This window comes from Lynx canadensis, chromosome B1, assembly GCF_007474595.2.
Source record: "Lynx canadensis isolate LIC74 chromosome B1, mLynCan4.pri.v2, whole genome shotgun sequence".
Lineage (NCBI taxonomy): Eukaryota > Metazoa > Chordata > Mammalia > Carnivora > Felidae > Lynx > Lynx canadensis.
The window spans coordinates 201,510,798-201,528,410 of record NC_044306.2 but is presented as its reverse complement, the minus strand read 5'-3'; the positions used below and the strand labels follow the sequence as shown (position 1 = coordinate 201,528,410).

General features: G+C 56.7%; 1 protein-coding gene across 1 annotated transcript; it reads right to left on the bottom strand.

Moving 5' to 3' along the window:
• Positions 1-245: 245 nt before the first annotated feature.
• On the bottom strand, positions 246-17,091 carry MAN2B2 (mannosidase alpha class 2B member 2). Its single transcript, XM_030314515.1, is given in 12 exon segments — positions 246-448; positions 451-502; positions 1,372-1,505; positions 2,991-3,319; positions 4,190-4,379; positions 6,222-6,245; positions 6,248-6,372; positions 6,374-6,423; positions 10,796-10,970; positions 12,134-12,222; positions 13,004-13,176; positions 16,830-17,091. Coding segments are annotated over 12 exon segments (1,806 nt in total).
• Between the last annotated feature and the right edge of the window lie 522 nt (positions 17,092-17,613).

Genomic DNA, 17,613 nt, shown 5'->3' with positions numbered 1-17,613 from the left:
CCTCAACTTCTGTTAGGGACCGACAGCCCTGGAATGATAAGGTTCAAGAAGGGCTTTCTTGTACTGGTCTAATCTGACAATACAGAAGTCAAGACGCTAATGCAGGAAGGGCTTTCGCCACCTTCTGGTGGTTCCCATAGCAGGTGAGGACAGAGACAGGTGGGGAGTGACAGCTCAGGTCCCAGGACACGCCTCTGCCTCAGAACCAGCAATGGCTGCACCTCACCTCTCCCACATGCTGTGCATCAGGTTGGTGTCATGGTCCAGGAACACGGTGTTGTAATGTCATTCTTCACCCGCAACAGGTGCCTGATCCCTGGACCAGTGCACGTCCACGGCCTGCTCCCAAACTGGGTGGAACTAACTATGGTGGCAACTGGTTCGTGGATGCCCGTCTGGGCCCCCTTGGTACTCCTGATGCCGTAGTGCCGGCAACTGAGGCCCGGAAGGTGGTCAGCGCATGCAGGTCGTATGTAGGTTGTTTCTCCCTTGATTTCTGGACCTGCAAGGCCAGTGGGACAGGACACAATGTGGGTTTCAGGGCTGGAAAACCCCTCAGTCTCCTCCGTAACCTGTGGCTTGCATACCTCCTGGACTGGGTGCTCACTACCCACGAGTCAGCAGGGTCTTTCCGTCATGGACTGAGCTGACTTCCCTCCAGGCACCTCCCTGCTCGACAGGACCCGGCCCCAGCCTCATCTCCCTGCCTGGCCTCCCTCACTCCTCGGGCACCAGCATCAGCAACTGCCCTTCCTTCCAGGCACCCCTGCTGTTCCCTGCTCTGAGCATGACATTCGTGCCCAGGGGCTCAGCACTCAGCCCAGCTGGACCAGAATGTGCATTCGGAGGGTTTGCTGAATGATGTCAGCACCCCCTGCACATCCCCAGGAAAACAGTGGCCCCGGGGGACAGGCAGGGTACCCTGGGACACCCCTGCAGCTCTAGGCAGTGGAAAGGATGAGAACAGACCTCGCGCATCGGGTGTCTGGGTGTGCAGGCACAGGCAGCTGGGCCAGCCTGGAACACCAGCACCTCCTCGAGGCGCCCCTTTCAAGACTCCTGAGGGCCTTTCCCAGAAAAGGTGGAAATTTACATGAGAATATCAACACACCCGAGGGAGGGGGCTGAGGAGAAGCCGCCCAACCAGGTCAGACCAGCCAGGAGGTCCTACAAGGAGGGGACAGTGGGGGGCACTTCGGGCCACTTCAGATGCCCAAGGCCCAGTGTCTGTCCCATGGTGGATCCCAGGACCCTCACTGGATATGGGTTCCCATGGGGATGTCCTCGAAGCGAGGACCCCGTCGGTACATGTTTCCTTTAACTTCTCCCACTTCTGGACGTGCCCGCCATGAGCTGGTGTCACTCCCATACCTGTGCAGGCACCGGGTGGCCTGACGCATCGGTGATGCTGACCCAGGAGGAGTCCACAGTCAGGGTAATGATGGTGGTGACCGTCCAGGCCAAGGGGTTGAAGACCACGCCAACGTGTCCCCCACGTTCTGGGTCTAAACGCAGAGACCTGGCTTTACCTGCTGCCCTTTGACTCACCCTACACACCTGGGTGCCCTTGTCACAAGGAAATGGAGGCAGGTGAGACACAGCCCTGAGAGCTCCCAGGGGGCCTGTGTATCGGGACCGGTGGGCTAGTCGGCTCCTACACTCGGCACCCCATCCTCCGCTCAGGGCTCTGTTCCCGGTCCCCGGGCAGGGAAGGCTGGAAGGGAACACACAGGGTCCCTCCGGAGAGCTGAGGTTCCCCGTGCTCCTCTCACATCACTCCCTGACAGCCCCACTTGACTGATGAGGAAACTGAGGCCCAGAGAAATACAGTCACCTGCCCAACATGACCTGCTACTAAGATCTGGCTCCCAATTTGAGTGCTTGGTATCGGGAAGGACTGGAGAATTCTCGGGAGGCTGGCGGGGCCAGTCGAATCACCTAGCCCAGCATTTGAGCCCCAGCGATGCGGCCTGGATTCCATGTCTGTTCTATCCTTACTCCCAGCGAGGGCAGTTCTGGCCATGTCTGATGATTCCCAGATCCCTGAACACATCACACACCTCCCAGCCCCCGCCTCTGCCCAGGCTCTTCCCTGTGGCCGGGACACCTTTCCTGACCTCCTCTGCCAGTTCATTCCTCGGGGAGGCCACCCTGGTGAGGACATGGGAATGGATGGCCCCACCTGGCAGGGAACTCAGACCCCAGACTCCAGCTCGGCTGCCACTGCCTCCCCCACCAACCCCGTGATCTGTGGGCTGTGACCCTGTGTGCCGCAGGTCTGGTCCCTGGGGCCCTTCCCCGGTCTGACGGTCAGATGGCACTACACACAGACACGGGGGGAGGGGGGCGGCCAGGTGTGCGGTGAGGTCAGTTGTGAGGACGCACCGTGACCCGGTCTGGCTGATGTGTGGAGCTGGGGGAGGGGCAGCAGGCCTTGTGCACGGGACGCGTCGGGCACGTGAAGGGAGACCAACGTGTGCCGGTGCCCCCAGGACCTCCTGGTTCCAGAAAGCTCCTCGGTCCCAAACTGGCATCACCAGTTACTCTACACCCACAGAAGCCTCCCTTCAAACAGGCTGGAGATCCGCGCCCAAACCGAACTTCAGAGGGCGCTGGGGATCCAGGCTGGGCTCAGGCCCCTGAGGACCCCTGCATCCTCTGCAATCAGGGCAGCGCGGGGCCGCGGGTTCAATCCCTGCTCCGCACTTCCTGGCTGAGCGACCCTGAGCCCGTCCACAACCTCTCTGCTTCTGCCGTGTGTGCCCCTACACGGTGAGGATAGCGGAAGTTCCCAGCTTCCGGACTTTCCAGGCATTACGTTAAACCCTGCGTGATGCGTGCTTAGCAGATGCCAAACCAGGTTGCCGCTTATCAGTCTAAGGGTCACACATCGCAGGCAGGACAGGAGCCTCCGAGCAGTCAAGGCACGTGCCAAGTTCAGGGGCACACAAGGGCGGTGGTTCAAGACTGAGACTCAGGTGTTCCAGTGCCGCTCCGTGACCCCGCGGGCTCTCTGGTCAGGACGGCCACAGCCTCCTCCCAGGTCTGCAGAAGCATCCTGTGGGGGCCTCGTTTACCTGAGTGGGCTGGGGTCCTGTCCTGGACGATGGAGGCCATCAGCTTGTGCACGCCGTGCATCCCCGCGCTCAGATTCTCCACGTACGTGTCCCTCACCTTGGGCGTCTCAGTCCCAGGGATGGTGTCGTGGTGCTGCACCCGTAGCCCGACCAGAGTAGGGGAAGCGTGGGATCGGGACCCGCCTCTCCAGAGCACCCGCTCACCTCCCAGGTGCTGGCTCTCCTTCCCTCTCGCCAGGTGCCTGTGGAGAAGGTGAGGGTCCCTCCCACTTCTCACAAGAGGAAACTGAGTCTCAGAGGGGCTGGTGACCTTGTGGACACCCACTGCCTGAGTCCCCTGGCTTGGGCAAGAAACAGACATCTGGATGGGTCCCGTCCCAGGTTCGTCTCTGCCGCCCAGTCTTCCTATAAAAGCTGCTGGAATGCTCCAGGCACCCTCCCGTCTCTGTACCAAGGTGGGAACGGGCTCGGCTCACCTTCCCTGAGGGGAAATGGAGGCTCCACCTGGTGAAGCCACTTCTCCTGCCTGCTCTGATAGACTCTAAATTCTATCCACTTCACCCCCAGCACACATTCTGCCAGCAACTCCCTTTAGGTGAGTGTGCAGATGTCATGGCCAGCGTGGCTCTTTTCTGGCGGGTGAGGACAAGTTACAGGATTTCTTGGGCCTCAGGTTTCCCATCTGTACATGGGGGACAGGTGGAGATAGAAAGGTGGGACAACTTCCTCGGGGCAGCCGCCGTACCGGGCAGATCGTGTCCGCCATCGTATTCTACTGCCCCCACCCTGGGGTGGCCACATGCTCTCGCTGCCCTGGGACGAATTTGAGCTCAGCGAGGGCAAAGGTGCCTGAGGCCACACGGCTGAGCTGGGATTGAGCCCCGTCTTGCCCTTTACCCTCTGCATAAATTTGGCCCGAAAGCTTCCTGAAGCCCCCAGCTGAACACTGTCACTGTCCTTGCCTTGGCCCATGTCCACATGCACTTGCCTGTGACCACAGGCCTCCTCAGTGTTCTCATCTGGAAAGTGGACGTCTAGTGACCAGGGGTTGGGACAGCACACCGCACAGGGGGTTTGCAACCTGGTACCGTCACCGAGACGTGTGACGTCACCTCGCAGACCGCTCAGGGGGCCACTGCAGCTGCTTCAGGGCCCGGTCCAGGCCCAGGTGCTGCTGGGGGGCCGGCCACACGTAGCGAGTGGACACGGACTGCCCGGCATACAGCAGTGTGCTGACTCGCCTCGCCAGCCCCTTGAGCCCGCTGTAGGATGCGTAGAAGCCGGTCCAGGCCTGAAATGGATCTGGATAGAAGCGCTGGTGGTTGGCAAGAGTCTCTCTGCCCTGGGGTCTTGCTGAACCAAAGCCCCAGAAAAGCTGGGGAAGCTTGGGGCTGGGAGGCCGGTCTGCCTGGGTCACCTACGGAGGCAGCCACAGACCCCTGCTCTGGCCAGGCCGGGAGTGGCCCAGGATCCCTGGGAGGGGCTGGGGAAAGTGGGAGAATCAGGCCGGGCTGGGCCAGGCCTGGGTGCTGAAAGACTGGGTGGGGGACCTGAGAGCCGACAGTAGACCTCGGAAGCCTGGAACAGCATGTGAGCAAAGGGTCTGGGAGACTGGGGGGGAGAGGAGAGCGCGATGGGGGCCAAGTGGGCTGCCCCCGCCTGGGATGCACTCTGAGCGCAGGCAGAGGCCTTCGCATGGGACTCGAGGGCAATGGGGGGTCCCGGGACAAGCCTGCCATCAGCGCGTCCCTCTGGCAGACCTGGGAGGTGGGATGGCGTGGGGACCTGAGGGATCCGGTAGCTGCCGTCCTGACCTGCACAGAGGATGAAGCCTGACCAAGGCTTGGGTGGGAGCAGGGTGGGGCTGGGTGCCTCCGGGGGCGGCTGGGCCTCACAAGGTGGGTGACAGTTCCTACTGTTCTTGCCTCCCGCCTCCTCCCTGGCTGGGCTGTGCCTGCCTTCCCTGACCTTGCCCCACGGGACCCGAGCCACACCGGGAAGGGTAGCCATGCTCTCCGGGGAAAGGCCGCAGGCTGTGGGGACCGCTAGACCATGTTGCCCACAGCTCCTCCGGCAGGCTGAGGGTCCTGGTCGGGCAGGGGCACCCCACAGCCTGAGCTCTATTTTAGGCACCAGGCAGGCCTATTGCCTTCCCAAGGCCCCAGTGACTCAGAGCAGGGCCCAGGGTTCACCTCACCTGTCCAGTGTCCACATAAAATTGTCTCTGCCCGGGGGGCCTTCAGGGAGGGAGCCAAGCCGATTGAGTACGCCTGCAGGACTGTGCCATATCTCCGCCTCCTAGATGCAGCCCCGCCCACTGCAGCCACTCCTACCTGGATTGTAACCCCGCCCACAGGGATGTAGTCCTGAACTTCAACGATGACCACGCCCATACCAAATTTAACCCCTCCCACCTCTACTGTAACCAAGCACACACCCAGGAAGCCCTCCCACCTGAATGGAGCCCAGGCCTCACGGATGTGACCCTTCCATCTCACTATCTCCCGGCCCACTTCCGTGCGGCCACACCCACCGTTACAGTAACCACGCCCACTTGAATGTATCCCCTCCCACAGTGAATTAACCTCCCAGGTCAATGTATCCCTTTCCACTCAACTGTAACCCCGTGTACTTCAATATGTCCTCTTTCTTCTGGGCCGTAAACCCTCCCACAATGCAGTAGCCCCTCCCACCTAAACTGTGACCACGCCCACAGCCATGAATCTCCTCTCATCTCTACATTCAGCCAGCTCTCCAACCACACGCTCTGAATGGTAGCGTCCTCAGAACAATTTGCCCCACATTCTCACCACCCAGACAAGAGACCAAGGTGACAAGAGACTAGACCAACCCGTCTCATGGCCGTGTCAGCGCAGGGCTCAGCCCAGTTCCAGCCCCGCATGGGGCTGGAACCTGACATCTCTCTGGAAGGGAAGGAAATGGAGAGATGGGAAAATGGGTGCTATGGAGCCATTATGTGAGTATCCTGTCTATACTAAGATGTGTAGGTGGGACAGCCAGGCGGGACAGGGCCCTTCTCGGCCCCAGTGACCCTCACAATCTCCATCAGCAGGGCAGAGCCGACACTCAGGCGGGCGCCCTCCCTGGCACCAGATCTCCACCCCAACCTGCAGACGCTCATACCTGAGGAATAGGGCAGGAAGTCCCGTGGTCGTGGATGTTCCAGGTGACACTGTGAGTGTGCATGGCACGGAAGTAGTCAGCCAGTGTGGCGTGCTCCACAGAGATGCCAAGCTTGGAGGCGGAGAGTTAGAGTTGATGAATTCCATCAGAGGTCCATGTTGGTGAACTGGAGCGAGGCGTTGAAGAACTGCTTGTCACAGCCCTGCGGGAGGGGCATGGCACAAAGCCTTGTAATTCCGGGGAGAGCCCGGCCCAGGCAGAGCCTGCCCCTCATCAACGGCCATGAAGGGCCCTCCCACTCTCCCTAGAAGCCTCAGAACCCCAACCAGCTCCCTGACTGCAACCGTTGATCCTTTTTTTTTGTCTTGTCTTGTCTTTTTTCTTCTCTTCTTTTTTTCTTTTCTTTTGTCTTATTTTTTCTCTTTCTTATCCTTTTCTTTCTCTTCTCCTTCCTTTTTTCTTTCTTATATTATGTTTTTTTTTTAATTTTTTTTTTCAAAGTTTATTTATTTTTGGGACAGAGAGAGACAGAGCATGAACGGGCGAGGGGCAGAGAGAGAGGGAGACACAGAATCGGAAACAGGCTCCAGGCTCCGAGCCATCAGCCCAGAGCCCGACGCGGGGCTCGAACTCACGGACCGCGAGATCGTGACCTGGCTGAAGTCGGAGGCTTAACCGACTGCGCCACCCAGGCGCCCCTCTTATATTATGTTTTACATCTCAAGTATTTGTTAATCTTATAACTGGACTTTGGACCTTTTGAACACCATCATCCAATTCCCCCACTTCCCCACCCCCACACCTCTGGCATCCATAGATCTAATCTCTATTTCCATAAGGTTTTCCTCAACTCCACATATAATTGAGATTATATAGTGTTGGCATTTGTCTAAATTATTTCTCTTTCTGGGATTTTCTTAAAGCCTATCAGTATTATTGATACAAGCATAATAATTATTTTTAATAATATAGTAATTACGAATCACAGTGATCACAGCCACGACTCACGTTTACTGATTTGGAAGTTGCTTTCAAAAAGACGAAGTCAATACATTGATAAATTCCTAGAAATATACTACCTATAAGCACCGAATCAGTAAGAAATAGGAAATCTGAGCAGACCAAAGACTACTAAGGAGATTCAATCAGATTCAGTCAAAAACCTCCCAAGCCACACGTGTTCAGGACCCGACAGCTTCACTGGTGAATTCTACAAAACCTTTATAGAAGAATTAATACCTATCATTCTCCCACTCTTCTGAAAAAACTGAAACAGAGGGAATACATCCAAACTCATATCCTAAAACCATTACCCTGATACCAAACCACATAAAGGTGCCACAGAAAAGAAAATTACAGGCCAGTGTTTCTGATGCACACACATACAACGATATTCAACAAAAATTAGCAAACCAAAGTCAACCATCTATGAGAAGGATCATCCACCATGATCAAGTGGGATTTATTGCAAGAATTCAAGGATGGTTCAGAATCCACCAATCGATCAACACGATGCGTAATGTTAACAATAAAAGGATAGAACACCACGTGATCATCTCTATAGCTGTAGAAGAAGCCATTGACAACATACAACATCCATCGATGATAACACCTCTCAAATAGTGAGTATAGAGGGAATGTGCCTCAACATAATAAAGGCCATTTATGACAAGCCCAAATGTAGCATCATACTCCATGGTGGGAAGCTGTATGAGGAAGAAGACAAGGATGCCCACCTTGTACATATTCATTCACCGTTGCATTGGAAGGCCTAGCCAGAGCAAGTAGGCAACAAAAAGAAACTAAGGGCACCCAAATTGGAAAGGAAGAAGTTAATCTGTCACTATATGAAGACGGCATAGCATTGTTACATATAAAAACTTGCACACACTCTTCCTAGACACAGTTAGAACTAACAAATTCAATCAAGTGTCTGTGTACAGAATCAATATATGAAAATCAGTTGCATTTCTGCACACTAACACTGAACCATCAGAAAGAGAAATTAAAAAACAATCCCATGTATCAATGCATCAAAAAGAATAAAATATCTAGGAATAGATTTAAGCAGGGAGGTGAAAGACCTATACACTGAAAATTCTAAGACATTGATGAAAGTACTTGAAGACGACACAAATAATGTCTCACGTGCTCTTGTGCTCATGGATGGGAAGAATTAATATTGTTAAAATGTCCACATCACCCCAAGTAAACTACGATTTCAATGCAATCCCTGTTAAAATTCAAACGGTGTATTTGCAGAAATAGAACAATCTTCAGATTGGTATGGAAACACAAAAGACTCTGAACGGTCAGACAAATCTTGAGAAAGAAGAACAAAGCTGGAGGCCTCACACCCCCTGATTTCAAACTACATTGTAAAGCTATGGTAGTCTGAACGGTATGGTATTGGCATGACACCAGACATATAGATCAACAAAACAGAATAGAGAGCCCAGAAATAAACCCACACATATGTGGTCAGTTAATTTGTGACAAAGGAGGCAAAAATATACAATGGGGCAAGCACAGTCTCTTCAGTAAGTGGTGGGGGGAAAACTGGACATCCTCACGCAAAATTATGAGACTGGACCAGTATCTTACATCATGTACAAAAACTAACTCCAAATGGATTAGACATCTGAATATAAAACCTGGAACCATAAAACTGCTAGAATGAAACAGAGGGGATAAAGTCCTTGACTTCATTCATGGTGATGATGTTTTGGATTTTACACCCAAAGCAAAACCAACAAAAGTAAAAGTAAACAAGTAAGACTATATTAAAAAAAAAGCTTTCTGTGCAACAATGGACACCATCAATAAAATGAAGAGGCAACTTACTGAATGGGAGAAAATGTCTGAAAATCAAACATGTGATAAGGAGCGAATATCCGTAACATATAAGTACTCATACGACTCAATACCCCAAAGCAAAAAATCCATTTAAAAAATACGTCAGGACATCTGAATAAACATTGTTCCAAAGAAGACATACACATGGGCAACAGGTACATATGTGAAAAGGTGCTCCACATCACTCCTCATCAGGGAAATACGCTTCAAAACCACAATGGGATTTCGCCGCACACTCGTCAGAATGGCTATCGTGAAAACCACTAGAAATAACAAGTGTTGGCGAGGACGTGGAGAAAAGAGGATGCTGTGCACGGTGGGTGGGACTGTGCATTGTTGGAACCATGATGGAAAACAGTATGGCAGACCCTCAAAAAATGAAAAATAGAACCACCATGTGACATAGCAACGCCACGCTGAGTATTTACCCAAAGAAAACGTAAACGCTAATTTGAAAACGGGGGATATGCACCCCCATGTTCACATCCAGGCAACTCAACGTTCATTTACGCTCATTATTTACAATAGCCAAAATATGGAGAGAACCCAAGCATCCATCAGTGAGGGACGGCAAGTAGACTTATTGGGCCTGTCATTTTGCAATACAGACAAATACGGAATGGTGTGTTGCAGGCTGAGACAAGCATAATGTGATCTGCCAATTACATCTCAGTCAAAGGAGAGAACTGTGTCATTAAAAAGAAGGTCCCCCCAGAAATAGTCGCGGTAACCCTAAATGAGCCTTGTTGAGATTTTGCCATGGGGCGGAAGACATGAAATGACGTCTTCTGAGACTGCACGTGAGAGACGGAGTCCGGCCCAGGGGAGGTGAAGCCTGTAGTTGGGACAGAAGGAGAAGCGTGAGCCTGGATGAAGTTGTTCAGTTGCTTCGGATGTGCGGCCCGTGTGATGGCCGCATCCCAGCAGCGCTCTGCAGATTCTGCCGGAACATCTGAACACCTGCGGTTCCTGGTTCACCGAGGAGGGGCCCACCGAGCACCGACGAGACAAGAGGGGAACGAGGAAAGTTCTCACGAGGTCTGACGGGGGAGCCCAGGCCGAATCAGCCCCACAAGCTGCCCGTGCGATGAGGCCGCGGATGCGTTAGCTCTCGCGTCGCCCGAGGACAAGGATTCCTCATCATCCCGCCCGGGGATTTTGGTGTGAGCTCGTGACACAAAGTGATGGGGATAGACAGCCTGATGGGCAACTTCCCTTCGCTGTCGGACTTGCACAGACCCCTGGGCACAGGGCTGCAGCGGCCCCACAAACGCCTGCTGCTGGGTCTAGGGTCCTGAGGCAGAGTGGGGGCAAGGTCATGACCGGCCTCCCCGTGTGCTGACAGCAACCTCCACAGAAGAAGCATGGGAACGCGACATGTGTCAGGATGGCCTAAACTCACGCAGCTCTCTGAAAGGCCTCATGGTGCCTCTGAAGAAGGAGGTCACAGAGCAATCCTGACAGGGTTGTGTGATCCGGACACAAGTCATGTTAGGCGGGCCTTTCTGTTCTCCTTGCCAACAGCACATTCTGCATTTGAACTGTTGGGAAAGTAAATATTTCAAGTTCTTGTTTCTTTATCGTCTAGTTACGACTTCCGCTCTGCTTCAAGACCCAAGTGTAGTTATAGTATTTTGATTGAAATGCCTATGACATTTTGACTCCTGGCATGTGTCCAGGGCTGTGCTGTGGACCCCGGGGCCGGGACCCCGCAGTACCCAGGGCCAGAGGACGTGTGGTGTTCGGAACCAGGCGGCCCTCTCCTTCACGTTGTTCAGTAGGGCCATGGCGTAGTATCTGATGTGCCGAGAGACGGCACGAATCATGCCGGGATATATCCTAATGACAGGTGGTTCTGGGAAGATGGCTGAGCCATCCCAGGAAAAGCCCTCCCTGCAGGAGAGGGAAGGGTTAGGGGAGCCCCGCCCCAAGAAGGCAAGGCAGCTTGGCGTCCAGGATCCTGCACAGGCAGGCTGCGGGTGCAGCTCAGGGACTTCGGACTGTCACTCGGGCCTCCTCCCCCACCTGTGTGATGGGCAGGTCGGTGGTGGCAGACAAGACGGGGCTCAAATCCCCGGGTTACGGTTCGCCAGCTGTGGCACCTGAACACATCATGTTCCCTGGGCTCACACTGCCTCAGCTGTCTCGTGGAGCCCACACCCTGTGCGTGGCATAGCCCCCAACTAGGCACTCAGGGTCTGGATGCCCCTAGTTAGGGTCCTCCCTGCCTCACTCTGGGCAGCAGGGGGTGCCATGGGGAGATCGCGGGCCAGCCTCCAGGAGTGGCCGCTTGGATCCTCTCTGGACCTCAGTCTCTTCATCCGTAAAACATCCTGACCGGGGTTGGTTGATAAGATACATGAACGACATCACTGGAAACCAGCTGGAAACCAGCGTTGACACAGAGCAGGGCTAGACGAGTGGGGGTGACTGGTCGTGAATCCCACATCTGGCATCCACTCACCAGCTGCCCATCCTGGCCCACCAGTCTCTCCTGTTCAAGGAGTGGGGAGCCGGCTCCCCCACAGCCTCCCAGGTACAAAGGGCCAGACTGGGTGGGACCCAGGGACTCCCACCCCAAGGAACCCAGAGGCTGATGGCTCCCACGATGGAATTGGCCAACGCAACTGTCACTGACTCTGCCAAGCTGACCACAGGACCCTGGCTGAGTGGCCCTGCCTCAGTTTCTCTATCTGTAGCCGGGGTCCTGAGAGCTTCTCCCAAGGGGGTGGCTGGGAGGGTGTTTCTTTTTTTTTTTTTTTTAAATTTTTTTTTCAACGTTTATTTATTTTTGGGACAGAGAGAGACAGAGCATGAACGGGGGAGGGGCAGAGAGAGAGGGAGACACAGAATCGGAAACAGGCTCCAGGCTCCGAGCCATCAGCCCAGAGCCTGACGCGGGGCTCGAACTCCCGGACCACGAGATCGTGACCTGGCTGAAGTCGGACGCTTAACCGACTGCGCCACCCAGGCGCCCCTGGGAGGGTGTTTCTGAGGCGACGCAGGCAGAAGGCCTAGAACGAGGCCCCCCCCCCCCCAAGGAAGGTGCCGCTCACGAGCAGTAGCCAAACTGGTTCAAGACGCACGTGCAGATTTCCTGCTGAGCCAACAGGGATGGGGACCCTCGCTACATGAACTGCTGCCCCTGAAAACCCAGGGGACAGAGTGAGGCCCGACATGACAACGCGGCGGCCTTGGATCTGCCTCCCCGGCCACCCCTGGGTCTCTGTCAGTGGTTCACGACGCCATCCCCTCTGCCCCCTCGGTAGACCTCCTCTGACCACCCCAGGGCCATGTATGGTTGTGGAAACTGCCCTCCGGCAGGCGCGAGCCAGCTCCCTCACCCACCCCGTCCTCAGCGGGGGACTGTCTCTGCTCAGGCCCCAGGAGAAGTTCCTAGTGGCTGTGCTGGAGGAGCCCCTGCACGGGGAGCCGCTCATCTCCCACTAAGCGTGCGGTCTGTTTCTTAACAGTCCTGATGGTGCGAAAGCGTTCGGGGTTACCAAGCAGGGGAATCCTGGTTGTTAGCACTGACTGTGGTCCCCGCACTGCACCTGTTTCCTGAATCCTCCGTGACTCGGTTTCTGCACCTGAGATGTGCGGGGGCGGGGGGGGGGGGCGCACCCAGCTCACAGGGTCCGCCGCGGGTGAACCGGCAGCGACACGGGATGTGCGCTCCGCGTGTGGCGGGGCACGTAGTGAGGCTCAGGACGATGTCACTTCTCTTGCTCAGCTAGAGCCTGGTTCCACCCGCGGTAACGGCTACCGGCTGCGGCTAGCCTTTATGTCGCACGCTATCAGCCGAATACTCCCGGACAGAGTGCTCGACAGAGTGCGGGGGGGGGGGGGTGCTTTGTCACGTGCCCTGAACACGGAGGGAAGGAGGCAGCGGCCAGAGGCGGCAGCGGGTGTGACTCAGCACTCACCTGGGCCTCCTGCATGGCGTCCTTCAGGTCACGGTCGCTCAGGGAGACGACGAGCGCGTGGATGCCCGCCAGGGCAAATCGGGTGGGGGTCGTGGGGGAAGCACCAAAGGAGGCGACCTGCCAAGAGAAACGCGGCCAGACCCCGGAGGTTTCATACAGGAACCCGTGTCCTTCTGCAAAGAGAGCACGGCCTTGCTGGTGATGCCCGCTTGCCCAGGGCCCCCTGCCCTTCCAGGGTGCCGGAGTGCCATCCGGGCATTGGCTGCAATAGATCCGAACACAGAGGGCGCCACGCCAGGATCCCCCGGCACTTCATCTATTCATTCATAACTTGAGAGCCACCGCATGAGCCCGATGACAGGTTGAGTGCTGCAGGGGAAGGACAGCCCCAGACTCACGTCAGCCATTGATTCCTGATTCCCAGTCCTCCCCCCAGTGTTGTCTTGGAACCGTCCCAGAGCTGAGACCATGGCCTTCGATCACACTGCCTGCAACTACCCACCCCCGTGACTTGGGGACGCTGCCTGCGGCCCACATGACCCTGGGGTTCTGGGACAGAGCCATGAGCAGACCCAAGGCTGGATCAGGCCAGGAGAGGTGACTGCTGGCAGGCGTGGGTGGCTGAGGAAGTCGGGGTCTGCTGCACGCAGGAGGGTATAAGGACCAGCCAGGGGGGATGGATGTGGTGTGGGCTCCTCGCCCTCAGGGATGGTGGGGGAAGAGGCAGAGGGTGTGGGGGCAGCAGAGGAGACCAGGAAGGAGCCACAGAGGGGCTGGAAGACTTGTGTGGAAGGTAGAGTTAGGCCTGGACCATGGTTGGAGCCAACAAGTCATGTGGGTTAAGTCGGCTTGGCTCTCTGGGAAAGATTCCCCCCCTTCACTAAAAAGAGTCAGGACGAATGCCCCTTTGTCCCTTTTCTTGCCTTGAGTGGGGATGTATGGCAACATGATGCCTGGAGCTGTGGCAGCCACTTGGGACCTGGAGGGGAGGTGCCCAGAAGTCGAGGAAACATCAAAGAGCTGCCCAAGCAGACCCCACACCAACCCCAGTTTGGGCAGTGAACAGAAATGTCCTCAAGACTCAAGTCACTCCTGCTCAGGTTCTCTGAGCCTCCTGCACAAATCATCCCTGAGCCCCAAGTGAAGAGGTGATTAGTGAACGGAACCGCTAACTGCTCCCAAGGAACAGTGTCCCCTTCGTTCTTCTAGTGAGACGAGCACGCCCCCCTCTTAGCCTCAGCGAGTTGCAGGGACTCCTAGCTAGATCCTGCCTCCCATAGCAGGTGCCTCCAGCCTGACCAATGGGCTGTGAGCTAAATAATGGACTGAATTCCCAGCATCCCTTGGGGCTCTCTCAAGTCACATGACACCATCCTGCCCAATGAGACACGAGCAGGAATTGTGGACTCCAACCCCCAGCGTCCCCTGCATGCAGCTGACAGACCCCCAGGGTGCAGGGGGCTGCGGGAAGGGGCCGAGAGCCGGGGCTGGACTATCCCGGGACAGGAGTGCCCCCCTGACAGTCCCAGTGTGTCCTTCGTTCGGGACCGGACTTTCCGCTGCCCTCCACGGCGGTCGGTGGCGCCCCAGCACCCGAGGCGGGAGCCGGGCTCTTTCCCACTGGGGACCCGGTGGGGGCGGAGCTGTCCCTCTGGCACCTGCCTCTCCTTGGGCCTCCGCTGAGGGTCCCGGCTGCGGTGCTGGCCCCTCAGCGAAGGGGAGGAGGGCTGCCATCTGGCCACACTCAGCTTTTCCTGGTCACCGAGGTGCTGAGGACAGATGCCTCTCCCCGCAGAGAAATGTCCGGTCCCAGAGTAAGGTGAGTGTGGGCGGCGGTCAGAGCAGGAGGGAGGAGGAAGGGGTGAACACAGGTTGCTCACTGGCGGGTTGGGCGCCCCCAGGATCCCCCTGCCGCCAGAGGAACCCTGTCTGTCGTGCAGAAGAAACAGCTCAGAACCCAGCTACGCCCAGGAGAAGGTCAGAGAGCAGGGTGGAGGTCAGCGGCCAGAGGCCCCAGCCCCTAAGATTCCGTCCGTCCTGAGTCCCCCCCTCCCCGGGACTCATCTGGGCCCGCCTGGCCTCCTGGCTTCTTCCCTCTGGTCTGGGCCTGACTCGAAGCTGGGGACCCGCAACGGGTGGGGGAGGTTAAGGACCAGGAGCCGTGCAGGGCGGGTGGCCAGCACTCCTGGCTACTTCCGGAAACACTGGCCCCGGGTGCACACAGGTCACAGCCAGGGGATGCGGACAGCGGGGTCGGGGCTTTTGCAATGTTCCCCCCCCCCAACCCCCACCGTGGAGAGCCCTACAAACGCACTGTCTGTCCCCATCCTGCGGGTACAAGTTAGACACAGAGCAGGGCCCGGCCGGGCTGGCTGTTTGTTCTCGCTGGGAGCATCACGACCCAAACCCAAACCCGGGAGGTGTTGTCCTTGGAGCCGGTAAAGGACAGGGAACGCGAGGGGAGACCCCTGCAGGGCCAGGAGGGGAGGCGCTGAAGCCTCTGTAAGGGGACGGGGAGGTTTGCGTGAAGGGACCACAGAGGCGGCCACATTCCCGCTCACCTTGCTGTGGCGTCACAAGCGGAATGCGCGCTCAAAGCTTGCTGGGAACAGGGAAGAGGGGGGCTCGGAGGCAGGGATCCAGGCGCCACGCTGGCCGCGCGGGCTCCCCCTTCTCGGGGAAGGTTCACTCTGTAAGCCTCGCCGCCTCCGTGGCCACGATGGCAACAGGCCCCCCTCCTAGGGTGTGAGCGCGGGCCAGGGGCACAGGACAAGCTCCCCGCACAGGGCAGGGGAAGTCATGGTGAACAAGAGAGAGATGTGAGGGTCTGAGAGGAGAGGGTTCTGTCGGCAACACCACCTTCTGGAGGGAAGCCGCAAAGTCTAGTGTTGCGTGAAGTCTAGAAATAAGGCGTGAGAGCCAGAGGTGCGACAAGGACCCCAGGAAAGAGGGCAGAGGGGGGAGCCCCCGGGGAAGCGTGTCTTCCGCAAAAAGAAACAGAGAGTCAGGAGCCCCAGCAGCCTGCCATCGGGACAGGGGGAGGCTCTGCTTGAAAGCATTTGGTGAGTGGTGAGGAAGTGTCTCCAGGACAAATGTGGATGGTGATGGTGAAGGGGGCGGGGATAGGGAAAGCCTCAGCCTTCTGACCTATAAAATGGGAATTTTTAGGTCTATCCTTAGGGATGGTGTAAGTATTACGTCATCTGGCGGTGTAAAGTGACCGCCCATGTCTGACCCAGCGTGAGCACTCAGCTAACAAACAGCAGGTCCCCCCACCCCAGGTTGTGAGGCCAGCTGCTCCTTGGACATGATTTTTGATTTTCACCCATTAACATCCACTTGCGCTGGCTCTGTGCCAGGAGGCCAGAGAACAGATGTGCTGCTTCAGGATGCCCTTGGGTGGGAGCTAGGCAATGGTCTGGGTGGGGTGCTGCCCACAGGAGACGCTGCTCTGGCGCTTTGAGGTTCCTGGAGGATCCCCGAGGCCTTCTCGGAGGAGGGGGTGAGGGAGCTGGGTCTCCAAGTCCAGGAAGGAAGATGGGGGTAGGGGGATGGCGATGAGCTACGGGGGGAAGAAACAGAGTGATCTCTAGAGCTGGGGTGGGTGGCCAAGGGACCAGGTGCCGGGGAGATGGCTGGTAGGCCACCTAGAATTGGGTGGGGTGTGAAAGGAGAGCCAGGGCAAGGTGGGGTGTCTGCAGGGCTCTTTCCATTCCTCTGCTCCCCCCTCTTGCAACCCCTGGGTGGCCCCTCTCCCTGGCCATCCCCACTCCCCTCCCTTCCTGGGGCCAGTTTGAGGGGTGGACATCCCTGAATCTAGACACACTGGCGTCTTCGGGGTTATTTCTTGTGCCCATTTCTGGTGAGGTGGCTGCGACCCCGAGAGGGTCAGTGTACTTCTTGTCCCTCAGGATCACTGCTGGGGTCACCGTTTGTCCAGCCTTCTTGGAACTGGCTTCTCTGGCCTGGCCCAACCCCTGAGCTTGTTCAGACTCCTGGTAAGTAGGGGAGCAGTATCCCTGCCCCAGGTAGGGCCCAGGTTTGGGAAAGACAGGACACAGAAGGATCTCGGGCAGGACCAGCCCCATAGTCTGTGGCGCCCAGTGTAAAACGCAGAGCCCGTGTTCAAACAGTAGGCAGAATGCGGTTGAAAGCAGCCAAGAGAAAGCTTTTTCTTTTCTTCCGTGGCCTCACTTTAACCTGTCCTGCTATTTCTTTTTCTTTCTTCCCCCCTTCCTTCCCTCCCTCCCTCCTTCCTTCCTTCCTCCTTTCTTTCCCTCCTTGCAAGTTATTTATTTGTTTTGAGATTGAGAGAGAGAATGAGTGAGTGGGGGAGGGATAGAGACAGAGGGAGAGAGACAATCCCAAGCAGGTTCAGTACCACCAGCACAGAGCCTGATAGGGGACTTGAACTTGCGAACCCTGAGATCGTGACCTGAGTTGAAATCAAGAGTCGGATGCGGAACCCACTGAGCCACCCAGGCGCCCCCGTCCTGCTATTTCCATTTGCTAGTTAGTGTCACGTTGGCCACAGGGATCCTGGCGGCTGAGTGTGGACCGTCACGGGCTCCTCCAGGCCTCTGTGCCCCTCCCACCAGCCACAGGCTGAT